The 13,540-nt window shown below is 32.1% G+C and overlaps 3 protein-coding genes and 1 pseudogene across 3 annotated transcripts; 1 reads left to right on the forward strand and 3 right to left on the reverse strand.

Moving 5' to 3' along the window:
• Positions 1 to 4,339: 4,339 nt before the first annotated feature.
• LOC112598263 (piggyBac transposable element-derived protein 3-like) lies at positions 4,340 to 5,707 on the forward strand. The gene is made up of 4 exons (XM_025344668.1): positions 4,340 to 4,424; positions 4,520 to 5,266; positions 5,326 to 5,456; positions 5,699 to 5,707. Exons 1-4 carry the CDS (start codon positions 4,340 to 4,342, stop codon positions 5,705 to 5,707), a joined length of 972 nt encoding a protein of 323 aa, XP_025200453.1.
• A 468-nt stretch (positions 5,708 to 6,175) lies between these two features.
• Positions 6,176 to 9,189, reverse strand: LOC112598264 (annotated as a pseudogene).
• Positions 9,190 to 10,370: 1,181 nt separating this feature from the next.
• Positions 10,371 to 11,156, reverse strand: LOC112598265 (piggyBac transposable element-derived protein 3-like). Its single transcript, XM_025344669.1, has one exon. The coding sequence runs from the start codon at positions 11,154 to 11,156 to the stop codon at positions 10,371 to 10,373; it is 786 nt and encodes a 261-aa protein (XP_025200454.1).
• Positions 11,157 to 12,206: 1,050 nt separating this feature from the next.
• LOC112598266 lies at positions 12,207 to 13,043 on the reverse strand. The gene has a single exon (XM_025344670.1). It carries the CDS (start codon positions 13,041 to 13,043, stop codon positions 12,207 to 12,209), a length of 837 nt encoding a protein of 278 aa, XP_025200455.1.
• Positions 13,044 to 13,540: the final 497 nt, after the last annotated feature.

Here is a 13,540-nt window from a genome sequence, read left to right on the forward strand (position 1 = left end):
ACAAATTAGAATAGCGAAATAAATTGTTTGTAACTTATTACCGCTTACACACAGTCGAAATCAACAACATCAAGCAGCAAGATGGAACAGCGCACTTCGGCTAGCACCCCCCTACAACAAGCGGCGGAACTGCTGGAACAAAGCCAGCAGTTAATCCGCGCGGCCAGCGCGGAAACATCCCCCCCTCGCGCGACAACGGCGGCGCGAGTGCGCCAGATGTCGACGGCGCAGCTACGCCGGGACCCGGTACTGTGGGCTGCCTACACCCGCGGGTGGGATGACCGCACGACGGTCTTCCAAAGGGCGACGAGCGCGAGGCCCATACCCGCGGAAACCGATAGGTCCCGGAGCCCTAAACGGCCCGTACAAGCGTCGCACACTGTGAGACCGCCCCCCCTCCGCCGTCCGCGCAATTCCTGCGACCACCCCCCCTCCCGCTAATGGCCGTCCCGGTCCCTCGCCCTAGGTCAACTTCGTCCCTGACAACGAGACCAGCGGTGACAGCAGCAGTGGCGACGGCACCAGCAGCGACGAGACCAGCGGCGGCACCGGCAACACTCCAATCACCGATGACGGGACAGCGGAATGCGAGGCAACGCCGGAACCTACAGCGGCTGAAAGAACACCGGCAGAAGAGGAGAGCAGACTCGACCCTACTAACCACCCCCCCAACAACGCTCCCAACAATATCGGTTGGAAGTACCGGTACCAACCGGTACAGCTCCAACACCCGGTCCACAGACCCAGGCGGCAAATCCGCCCGTGACCGAGGCTACGGCGCCGGAGGTAACAAGACCTACCAGGACAGCCGAAACCTTGGAGCAATCAACAGCACCCCCCTCGACACCGGTGGATATGGATATATCACCGGAGGAGGAGGCGGAACTGTTGGGCCCGGGCGGAGGAGCCCTTGATGATATGGACATGGAGGAGTCGGTATGTGACAATAGGGACTTTTACAGCCTCCCAGCATCCCCCCAACAGTAAAATCCGTCGCGTCCGCTGTAGTCAGCCGGAATACAAACGGCCTTTACGCGGAAAACCGCGGAACGACTTCTTTATCCAACCACCAGCGACGACGGACGACGCCGACGCACGATCAACGGCGTCGGAACGTTTCGACCGCCGATACCGCGAACCGGTCCGACGACCGGAGGCCAGTTTTTCACCATACGCCGTACGCGACATATCATCCGTTTGGTTGTGATAATCGCCCGTACTGTGAACCCTTTTTGATTTTTCCCCTTGACCACAGTGACACTCACCTCGATATTTTGTGTTAAGCTTTTACTTAGTTGTTTATATATTAACACAATAAATTGACGACTACCGTCTCTTTCTTTTTAAAAAACCAACATCTCGTGTTCAACTTATTTTTTGCTACCTTGTCAACATCCCGCCGTCCCTCTCCACCTCCAGGTACGCATCAGGGTATACCTACAAATTCTGCTCAAAACAAATATAAGAAAGGTAAAAGAATAGAAGATTTGTTTCCAAGAAAAAAACCAAAAGCAAACACTACAGTAACTACTCCTGTCTGTCATTCAACTCTTATTAATAGTTATAATATTTTTGATATTCCATGTAGTTTTAGCAATATGTTGAAAGTTACATCACTTAGTGAAGTTGAAAGAGAATGTAAACTATGTGTAAATGATATTCTTGACAGTCTTGAGAATCAGTTTTTAATTAGCTCCTATAAAAAACATTTCTCTTTAATTTTATTCTATCAAAAATATAATGACATTAATTTGTCTCTAACTTCTATATTTCCCTTAAAAGTTAATGAACATATTTTTTATAATAGGTATATAAAAGTTGATCAAAATGCATGTTTTAATATTTTTATTGAAACATTAAATCAGTCTGACAATAATCTTTGGTTTGAAAATAGAAAAAACCGTATATCTGCTAGCACTAAGGCTCATAAAATTAGAGTTAGTAGGAATTTAACTACTGCTGGGCAATTGCATTTACTATTTTTTTTTATAGTTAATACATTTCTTAAAGAAACAAGTTTAGGAAAAAAAGGTTCTATAAATGTTACTTATGGGAAAAATACTGAGAGTTGCAATTGATGCTTATAAGCAAATGTTTGACAAAGAAGTTCTTAAGAGTGGATTAGTTATTAGTTAATTTATTCCTTTTTTATGCGCTAGTACAGATGGATTAGTTTTAAAAAATGGTAAAATTGATGCAGTTCTTGAGATTAAATGCCCAATTTCTTGCCGAAATAAATGTATAGGGGAGACTGGGGCAGATTTGAATGAAAATTACATTTTGATTTTTAATTTTTTTTTTTTCATTGAATTTGAAGTATTATAGTCCTGTTAGATTCTCATGATATTTTAACATCATACTGTAATAATTTTTAATCTATATCATAAAATAATAGTTTATTATAAAATGTTAAACACAAGTAACTTTTTATTCATATGTGCCCCATACTAGGGGTACATATGAATCCATGCGGGGCACATTTGAATATGTCTTTGTATTAAAAAATTAACACACATAAAGTACCAAAAAGTAAAGGTAAAGGTTTTATTTTAAAACATTTTCTCAGTACAGTTCTCTTAAAATTATGATAACAAACTTTGGTCATATCACATCCTACCTAATAGTTAAACAAAAATAAAAATATATTCTTTCATCAATAACATTTAAAACATAAGTTAAGTTTCTGTTGAAAAATTAAAAATAGGTAGTTACTTACTTACCTATAGCCTATTATATAAATAACAAAATATAAAACATAACAATTTCTCTTAAAAAGTTAAAAGTAGTTAGTAAGATAATTACTTAAGTACCTATCTACCTACTTAAAATAGTAAAAATAACAAATTGAATTAATCTAAATAAGTCTTTAAAATGTTTTCATAATCAGTCTTTTAAATGTAATTAACCCATAATATTATATTTTTCAAATGATATTTTAGGAAAAGTTAAAACCGAACAACTTCTTTCAGTGTTATCAGTTGCTGTTGGTTTAGGTAACACCATCTCAATATCTGCTTTTGCTACATTGTCTGTATCTTGTATATCAGGATATATAAATGTATCACCCAGAGTTCTTTTCAAAAAAAAAATTTCATAATGATTTTGGTCAACATCATCAACACATCCAACAAAATACTTAACTGACTTAGGTCCACTATATTTTACAAGAAAAAAATCTCCAGACATTTCTTCATCACTACTAGAGCACAGGTCAAATAAAGCTCATTTTGTGGTAGCTTTTTTAGGAGGATTTGATGAAATCTTTTTTTTTTACTGTTTTGTTTGGTTGCTTTTTTTTCTGGCGTTCTTCAGTTTCTTTTTCTATTAAATTTTTTTCTGGTGTTTCTGTTAAAATGCGTGCTTTGCCTTTTTTGCGGCCTCTCTTTTGTTCTAAACGAGGTCCAGCTTTTGGATATGGACGAACATCTTCAGGAGAAATAAGTTGAGTATTATTTTCCAATGTACTTTGTGATGTAATTGGAGTTCTAGGAATAGTTATTTGTGCTGAAGTAGATGGTAAGCATTCTTCATTTGAAATATTTAATTCTAAATGCTGTATTTTACTTGAATTTATTTTATCATTACAGCTAGAGTTATTTAATCAATTCAAATCTACCACGCATTCAAATCTGCCCCAGTCTCCCCTAATAGAAAATGGAATTCCAAATTTAAAATATTTATTAGTTGATAATGGAATACTCAAGTTAAAAAAATCATCAATGTATTTTACACAATGTCAAATTTTAATGTACTGTACTGGTTTATTAACATGTGAATTTTTTATTTATAATAATATTGAACCAATGGCATTAACCCTATACTGTATACTGTTCCATTTTTGGAACACTTAGAATACACGATGTTATTAATCAAAAATTGTATAATATGGTTATGAAATTAATTTTATTTAATTCTACACTTAAAGACGATTATTTTAATGTAGCATATTTAACAATTTTGCATTGAATCCATAAGAAATAGTACTTAGAGCATCGCATTTTCATATAGTACAAATAAACATAAAACTATAATCTTTTAAAAATCGTATAAAATTCACCATCATTACTATCGATATGTAAAAATATCGATTTGTTACTGATCATGTGGTTTACATAATGGAACAATCGTTTTGTATTCTTATATCGATAATGTAGTTGTACCGCCATTTATATAAATGTTCCATTTATGGAACATCATGCGGATAATTACGCGATTGAAATTTATTGTAAAAATGACGATTTAGTATTTCAAAAATAGATATTTGGGATTTCCGATAAAATGATTTCTGTCGATCAAAACATTATCTACATTATTTAATCAGTTTATATTTTTCTTCGAAATGGACAACATTGCCGACGACGTTGACGCAATTATCAATGCTTTAAATATTCCTATCGAAAGTGAAGACGAAAATTGTGACATAGGTAATTCTGATGACGAATTAAATTGGAAAAATGATGACCAAGATTTAATTTTACCAGTTTTTTACCAAACACTTAATTTATGTATAATTTTGAAGTATATACAGGATTGGAAAATAATTCAGAAAAACGCTTAAGTACAGAGCCTAATTTAGGAGCATGCGCAAATGTTGTACTACGATTATCCAGAATCGTTCCTAAATTTCAAAACTTCAAAATATATTTTGATAATTATTATACCACATTGGCACTAGTTGTTTACCTAGCAAAACAAGGTATTTGTTCACTTGGAACATTAAGAAGAAATAGAGTGCCTGGTATAAAATTATCAGACGAAAAACAGTTAAAAAAAAAAAGTAGAGGTTTTTTTTCAGAATGTCTTACACAGATTGACGGAGTACCGGTAACAGCAACGGAATGGAAAGATAATAAAGTCGTCACTTTACTCTCAAATTTTTCTGGTGCAGAACCAGCAAGTGAAGTAACACGTTTTGATAAAAAAAAAAATGAACATATTTCTGTTCCATGTCCAAACGTAGTTAAAATTTATAATCAGCATATGGGTGGAGTTGACCTTTTAGACTCCATTATAGCTCGGTATCTGATCGCTATGCGAAGTAAAAAATGGTACTTTAAGTTGTTCTTTCACTTTATGGACGTCACAATAGTCAATGCTTGGTTATTATATCGAAAAAGAAAAAAAGAAAATACCATGTCGTTAGCAGATTTTCGACGTGAGATCGCTGTATCACTTTGCATGCAAGGGAGCAATATATGTACGCCAACTACAAGAGGAAGAAAACGAAATATTAGTGAATCGCCAAGTGAACCAAAAAAAAAAAGAGGTATGTACTGAACACTTGTAAGTTAATTTTTGATAATAATTAATATTTTGTGATCATAGGTATTCAACCATATATGCCACCAACGGATGTTCGGAAAGATCAAATCGGCCACTTTGCCATTGTTACAAATTTAAGGGAAAGATGCAAACTTTGTGGTTTGAAAAGTTCGATGCAATGTACTAAGTGTCGAGTATTTTTATGTTTGAACAAAAAAAACAATTGTTTTTATACTTTTCATACTTAATTTGTGTGTTTATTAACAAATTGTGTAATTTCATATAAAATAAAAAAATTGAATTATTCAACATTTAAAAATCTAAATATTAGGTACCTATATTATAAAAGTATGTATTATAATAACTAATATATAAAATATAAGAAATATTCAAAAATGTATGTATTTTGTTTACTTGCATGATGTTCCATTTTTAGAACAATTGAACTTTTAGCTTTTTTGGGTAAAATAAAATTCAAAAAATTTTTTTAACATTTTTTAGAACATATATGTACATCTAGCAATCACATATAATTTTATTGTTGAAAATAAAAATGTCATGCAGTATAGGGTTAACTATACAAAGAGATGAATTATTTATGACAAATACTATTAAAAAAATAGAAACATTTTTTAAAATTTTTACTTGCCAGAATTAGTTTCCAGGCAAAGTAATGTGTAATAATAATTGATAATTTTGATATTTAAACATGTAATGTATATTTGCGAAACAAATTATATTTTATCAATCAATGTTAGTTTATATAAATATATAAAATTACTGTTTTAGGCATAATAAATATTAATATACATTATACAGTGTTAATAAAGTTTATAAGTATTAACTAGGTACACAAATCATAACTTATTGTCTTAACTTTTTAAGTTCTACTGTGAAACAAAAAAAATACACTTTAAGACTTAATTATAGGTAATTGCAGGTTGGTTAAGACACAACATATATGTACAATATTATCAACATGAGGAAGAAGGTTAATTTTTAATTTATTAAGGATACCATACATTTTTAATCGTGCAAAGACTCTTTCAATATGTATACGAACACTAGCTATACTATATGTTTCTAGTATTTCTGTCTCAGAAAAACGGCCATTGTGCAATATTGGGGGCATAATTTAAATACTGTTACTATTTTCAATTTCAGTTTGTATACCAGGAAACTCTTTGTCAGCAAGTACCTAATCACCGGGTTCTAATTTTTTTAAAAATCCTGAATCGTTTGTAATATATGAGTCACTTGACCTACCACCATAACATTTTGAAACGAAGCAAATTATTCCATTTGGGTTGATCGCCACAAGAAATTTTATTGTATAATTACTTTTATATCTTGAATATAAATAAACACGTTGTTCTACAGTATTTGGTTGCTCAACCTTAACTTCAGTACAATCGATACTACATCTAAAATCTGGATAATTTAATTTAAAAGCTTCAGGTAAACATTGTTTGACTGAATATTTATCAGTCTAAAAAATAAAGTCTTTAGTTTTTGAACTTAAAAAATGAAGACATTCAGTAAATATTCTTGAAACTGTAGAAGGATCAATTTCAAATAACACACTGATTGCTGAATAGCTAATACCCAGTTTTATTTTTATTAAGAAAATAAGTAATCTATTTTCTTTTTTAACAGAATTTATATTTGAAGTAGGTTTTAAAAAAGAAAGTAAAAGATTAAATACACGAAATAAAGTCCCAGTAAGCTTATAAGGCGTTTTTAATTTTTATTGATTCAAACCTGTTGCCGCCGCAACATAGTTATTGTTATGTATATTGCCGCCACCGAGTATTGGGTTTGACTGACCGATTCACACACACACAAACACCTATATACGCTGGTGTTATTTTTATATTTATTTTGTTTTAATTATATTATGTGTTTGTGATTGTTATGTATATGCAGATTACGGTCGTCGCGTTATCGTCGCCGCCGTCTCGATCGTGCGAAAAATATACGGCCGCCCTAAAATTTAGTTAGTATATTTTGGTAATCGTTGAGAGCCGTAGCAAAATATTGGTTCGTGCGCTAATCGTAACAATTTTATGTACTTTTTATAAATTATTTGCGCTCAATCGTCTAATTTTTGTGATACCTATGTATCTGGCGCTAATCGCCACTTTTTTAAATAATTATATTATACATTTTGTAGACGCTAATCGTTACCTTTTTGTAATACCGTATTTTATAGGCACGAATTGCCACATTTTGTGATTTTATTTAGCGCTAATCGCGTGTTTATTATTATTATTATTATTATTATATTTGTATTGTTGTGTACGTGTTATGTAATTATATTATATTAAATAGGACCAGCTGGCCAGTCTGCGCTCCACAAACTGTAAGTTTTTTCTAATTTTATATTATTGGTTCTGTATATTATATACGACTCGAATAGTCGAAATTTAAAATTATTTATTGTTATAATACATATCGTTATTTTATTATTGGTTGTGCCGAACCGGCACATTACATCTATATATTTTATTGTTTTGAGCCAAAAGGGCCAAATATCATTATTATTATATTTATATTATAGCTCTAATAGCATTATATTGTTTTATATTTGATATTATTATATATTGTTAGCCAAAAGGCCATAGTTATATTATTATATTACATTTTGTTGTTGTGCTCTAATAGCTACCCTTTTATTATATTTTACTAGGCCAAAAGGCCGAACTTATTTAATATATTATTACTATATTTTTATATAAATTTTTCATTTACCGCAACAGAGTTACCTGCCTTCCTTATTGTTGCTTCAACACACAAAACATATATACACACACAACACTCACCACTACACACTAGCACTCACAGGATTTGCTCGGCGAACCTGTCCACTTACTGTTGAGTGCTATACACATAATATACAATACACAGGTCGGTCGGTGTGTGACGTATATCAGCATATTAATATTGGTGGTGACCGGGCACGCACACTTATCGTAAGAAGCTCCCGGCCCGTACAAAACCCTTTAAATGATTCATGTGATAAGCATGAGATTTCATTTGAATCTGGCCCATACATTTTATTAAGTAAACATGGTTTAGAAAAATTATTATTAAAACTTGTAGGAACTGAAACTTGTGTGTTTACATTGTTTTTATTTTGTACACATTCAAAAATAAAGTTATCATTACTAAAAGTATTTAAATTAACTTGTGTACTTACATCACATTTAGTGTGTAAATTGGAATGTTGATCAAAATTAATTTCAGTAATATCAACATCAAGTGTGTTTGTCGTAGAATCATTTATTACTTTACTATTTTTTAATTGAGAACGATTTAAAGAATGGTTGTATCTTTTAGTTTGTTGATCAGTATTAGATTTTGGTTTATTGTAAATTTTTGGGAAAATAGATGGAATATAGGATGGACTTCGTGGATCTTTAGAACGTATGTTTCCTACAAAATGATCTGAACATACTAAACTTCGAGCAGTTGGCATCCATAATTTTCCATTTTTACTGTCAAATTAAAAATAATTATAATGAATAGATATCCACATCAACAACATACAATTCTCATTTTTCATCATTAAACATTTTTAGATTTTATACAAACATAGTATAAATCATTGAATTATTATATATAGGTACCTAGTTCTTTAATAAATTTAAAAAATATATTTGTATGATTAAATAGGTTATATTTTTGTACCTACTTAAGCATGAATGTGTGAGTTATGACAATTGTGTTTTTTTCATGAGTTATTATCTTACTATCTATACAATTGTTAGCTTACTCCAAACGGTTTACAGCTCTAATCCATTTTTGTTTCAATTCCTATTCATACTGTCTATTGGGAATTGAGAAGAATTTCAGGTTTTTTGAAGTTTGGTATGTATTGGAACAGTTCACTACACAACACATGTTTTTTGATTTTGACTGAGCCATTTTAAATATTGTAGTTCACAATTTAAATAAAATAAAACAATTAATTGTAAATATATTTCACAGAATGCTTGTGCATTTTACTACATAGTACATACTATGGTGTATGTTTATTTATAGTATTTAGACGTGACGCGATAAAAGTTCGCTCATAGTCCGCTAGGAGCGCTTAATTCATCATGCACGGCGTCTATACAGCAGTTTTTGGTTCTTTTTTTTTTAATATATAAATATGCATAATTTGATATCCATTATGATGAACAATCATTTACAATTGATAGTAGTTTAGTTTTACGTGTTTATTACTATAATACTGTATAATATTATTATGAATTCAATTACTTGAATTAAATAAAAATATTACTTGGATAATTAATGATCATGTTTATGTCTAATTTGTTACAATACATTGTTACCAAAGTCGTGCTATTATCAATTAATCCATTTACGCCCAAGGTTAATTTTTGTGAATAAAATTGATTTTTTCCACTATAAACTTATATTATTGGAGCCAAATGTGATTGAAAAAATTATAAAAAAAAAAATTATATACCATACAAGAGTTATTGAGTGTCCTATATATAGGACACTGGGCATATGAACAATTATAAATATTATTATGTTTTCATATACAAATATACCAATAAAAATAATTGAAATTTAATACTTTTAATTGATAATTAATTATTACACGTTATATTTAAATTATGATAATGAGAGGCTTACAATGTATATTTTATGAATTTACTTAGGTACATACGAACATTATTTTGTGTGATATAAAACGTTACATTTTGCGTGGACACCAATATTGCACTTCATACATCTTGTCGTTGTTTTTTGATGACATTGACCACACCGTGTTTGAGAGTCTTGGGGAATCAAATAATGTTCAAATTTATCATATCTTATTTCCATAATAACACTGGATGGTTTGCCTCCACTTCTTCCTGGAGTGGGTTCTGTCTTGTAACGTGTCAGATATGAAATAACTATGCTTCTTCGAAATGCCAATTGATCCATTTTATTTTTATTATACATCCTATGAAGCTGCCATGCATTTTGAACGGCTAAGTTTATAATATATATAACAATAGAAGAGTACCAATTTTTACCTCTGATCCTAATACCTACGATATTGTGATATATTTTGGTCCATTCGATCTACACTACCCATATTTTTGTTATAAACAGAAACGATATTTGGTTGTGAAATCCGTAATCTTTTTTTTTTCGGAAGTAGACCAACGGTTTGCCATAGAAATAGGATCTGTCCCAATAGTATTTGAAGCTAAGCAAACAATGTTATTATCACGCCAACAGCAAATAAAAATTGCATTATTTGAAACAAAACTACAGCTAGACCCTCTTGGTTGTTTTTTCATTTTTCCAAAATCAATTGGACATTTCATAACTCTGTTTGACCGAATTGTACCTGTCGCGCGAATGTTGATAGATTTGAGCTTTTCCAATAGAGTGATACCCGTAAAAAAATTGTCAAACACCAAATGATATGGAGCAGGTCGATGGTTTATAATTTGGTTAGCATAAGCTAAAATAACAGATCCTCCTAATCCGACATCTGTTTGGTTGAACCCGGTATTTTTTCCTTGGTAAGGAGAGATCCATAATGCATATCCTAGACGCAATGTCCCAACCCACACTTTAAATCCAAAATGAATTGGTTTTCCTCGGATAAATTGTTTGCATCCATGTTTACCATAATATGGCACCATGGATTCATCTATGCTATAAAATTCTTCGTGAGGAGCGTGCATTAGGAATCTAGTATTTATCATAGTAATCAACGGTCTTATTTTTGCATATTTATCAGAATTATCCAAGTTGTTGTTGTTTGAAAAGTGAAGACTATGAAATATATCGTCAAATCTATTTTGCCTCATAACATTGGACACTAAACCATTATTTGTATCAGGGGCCTGTTCCCAGTACATTCGTCGCCGAGACATTTCATTATACCCAGATTATAAGAGAATTGCAATAAAACATTTCAATTCATTTTTTGTCAAGTCCAAGGAAATATTTTTAGAAGAAGCATAAATGTTTGTATATTGTACAATAGAATCAAAAACTTGATCATCGAAAAATAATTCAAAAAGTTCAAACGGCGCAAGTGAGCCATATTTTATTTTACTGTTTTCATCTGGACCCCAAAGCTATGTTATTTTAGGAGTCTCTAAATCTCCTTCACGACAAATTTGAGATGAATCTTTTTGACTTTTTTTCTTGCCCACTACAATCCGATTTTTTTTTGTAGTCACAACTTTTTTTTTTTTTTGATTCGTAATTGTCGGTGTTGAGAATTTCTTTCGGTAAAATAACATTAGCTTTCAATACACTAGCAGGTAAATGGTTTATATCACCTGTATGTTCATCGTTATCGAAGTCTTCGTCAGTAATATTTTCATCCGGAGGTTCTAAGAAAATAGTATCTTCACTCAGCTCATCTGCTTCCAGCAAATTTATAATATCATTCACACAAAGAGATCTAAAAAAAATATACATATTAGGCTACAGAATATCCCAGTGACCTACATGTAGAACACTAATATTTAAACGCAAATAAATGAAAAAGTATGTGGAATAAATTAATTTAATTTATAAAAATATAAAATGTAAATAGTAATATATATGATTGTATGTGTTTTATGTATAAAAAAAAATCTAAAATATAGTTGACTTACTTTAACGATGAAGCCATTTTTCTATTTGAACAAGGCGGTGTACAAAATGTTACTATAGTCCGTTTCACAACACTAGATATTCGATTGCAGCGCGCCCCGTCGACTAAGTTTGACATACCATTGTTTCCCAAATGTGCGCCAATTTAAAAAATAGTATCATATTTTATATTTATTTCTTAAATAACGAACACATTTTTTTTTTACAGTTTATTAAAATACAATTTATTAAGTAGATAAAATATTATAAATGTAAACAAAAAAATTTATTTTATACAATAAATCAAAATATTTTCAGTCATTTTTAATTAAAAAAAATTAAGATTCTTCACTGTCGCTGTCGCTATCACTACTGTCATCGGGATTGATTGTCAGTATTATTGGTGTCAAAATTTCGTCTCTTAAACCTTCTTTTATGAAATCTTCTTCTTGTAGGTTATGGCAGTGATCGGTACATTTTTTCCAATTGTCAACAGTTACTGAGTCCAATGCATCATTTAGCAATTTTTCGACATCGTCAAATTTAAAGGTGGTATTGTTTTTAGCGACTTCTCCTTTCACCTGTGCCCATATTAGCTCAATAGGATTGTATTGGCAGTGATATGGCGGCAAACGTACAACTTCATGGCCCATTTGAAGTGCGATTTCATCAAGTTCGTATTTTTTTTCTTTAGGTATTAATGACTTAACACGTTCACGTAATTCACTCAGTGTTTCCAATGGAGAAAAATCTACTCCGTTTTCTCTGAGCCATTGTTGAACACTTGATTTAATAGCATTTGATTTTGGATAATTGACAGAATATACAGAATGGTAACTTGCATTATCCATTACTATAACGCAAGGTTCTTCCAAATTATTCAACATATCAATAAACCATTTCTTAAATATAGTGGCATTCATTTGGGTGTGGTTATCTGGGTGTGTAGCACTTGATTTACAGCGTAATACTAATTTAGAACCATTTACAAAACCAAATTTACTTGAACCAGCATGACAAATAAGCAATCGACCTCCTTTCCCAGTCGGTACCTTTAATCCTTCCGTATTTTGGGCATTTTGCCAAATTTGACCACGTGAATGATTTTGGTTGACCCAAGTCTCGTCCAAGTAAACTACAGGTCGAGTGTCATTACTTTGACGAAGGTTACACATTTTGCGTAAAAATTTAACGCGCATAGCAACAATATCATTCCTTTCCATGAGAAATCGTCTGCCGTCATTACATTTTTTATATTTAAAATTTAATGATCTTAAAATTCGCCACATTGAAGTTCTAGACCCACTATAACCCGTTTTTTCTTTATATGAAGCTACAATTTTTTGTGTAGTTGGGTACTCACGGTTGTCATAAAACTCATGCACAGTCCTCCGTACAATGTCCACGTCAAAATCGTCAATATCAGTCGCATACTTCACACGTTTGAATGTTTTCCGGGGAGACGTAAATTTCGGTTCTGACTCGGATTCAGAACACGAAGACTTAGATGCCTCGCTAGTTATACGCCTCACAGTCGCAATGCTCACTTCACATGCCTCCGCAGTAATTTGCTGAGCTTGTTTAAAAAAATTGGCCACTTCAAGATTCGATTTGTCATTTGACAATTTTTTAAAATATTTATAAACACTAAAAATTGTTTTTTTAGTTTGAG

This window comes from Melanaphis sacchari, unplaced genomic scaffold (assembly GCF_002803265.2).
Source record: "Melanaphis sacchari strain LSU unplaced genomic scaffold, SCAv2.0 Contig464_pilon_pilon, whole genome shotgun sequence".
NCBI classification, from domain to species: domain Eukaryota; kingdom Metazoa; phylum Arthropoda; class Insecta; order Hemiptera; family Aphididae; genus Melanaphis; species Melanaphis sacchari.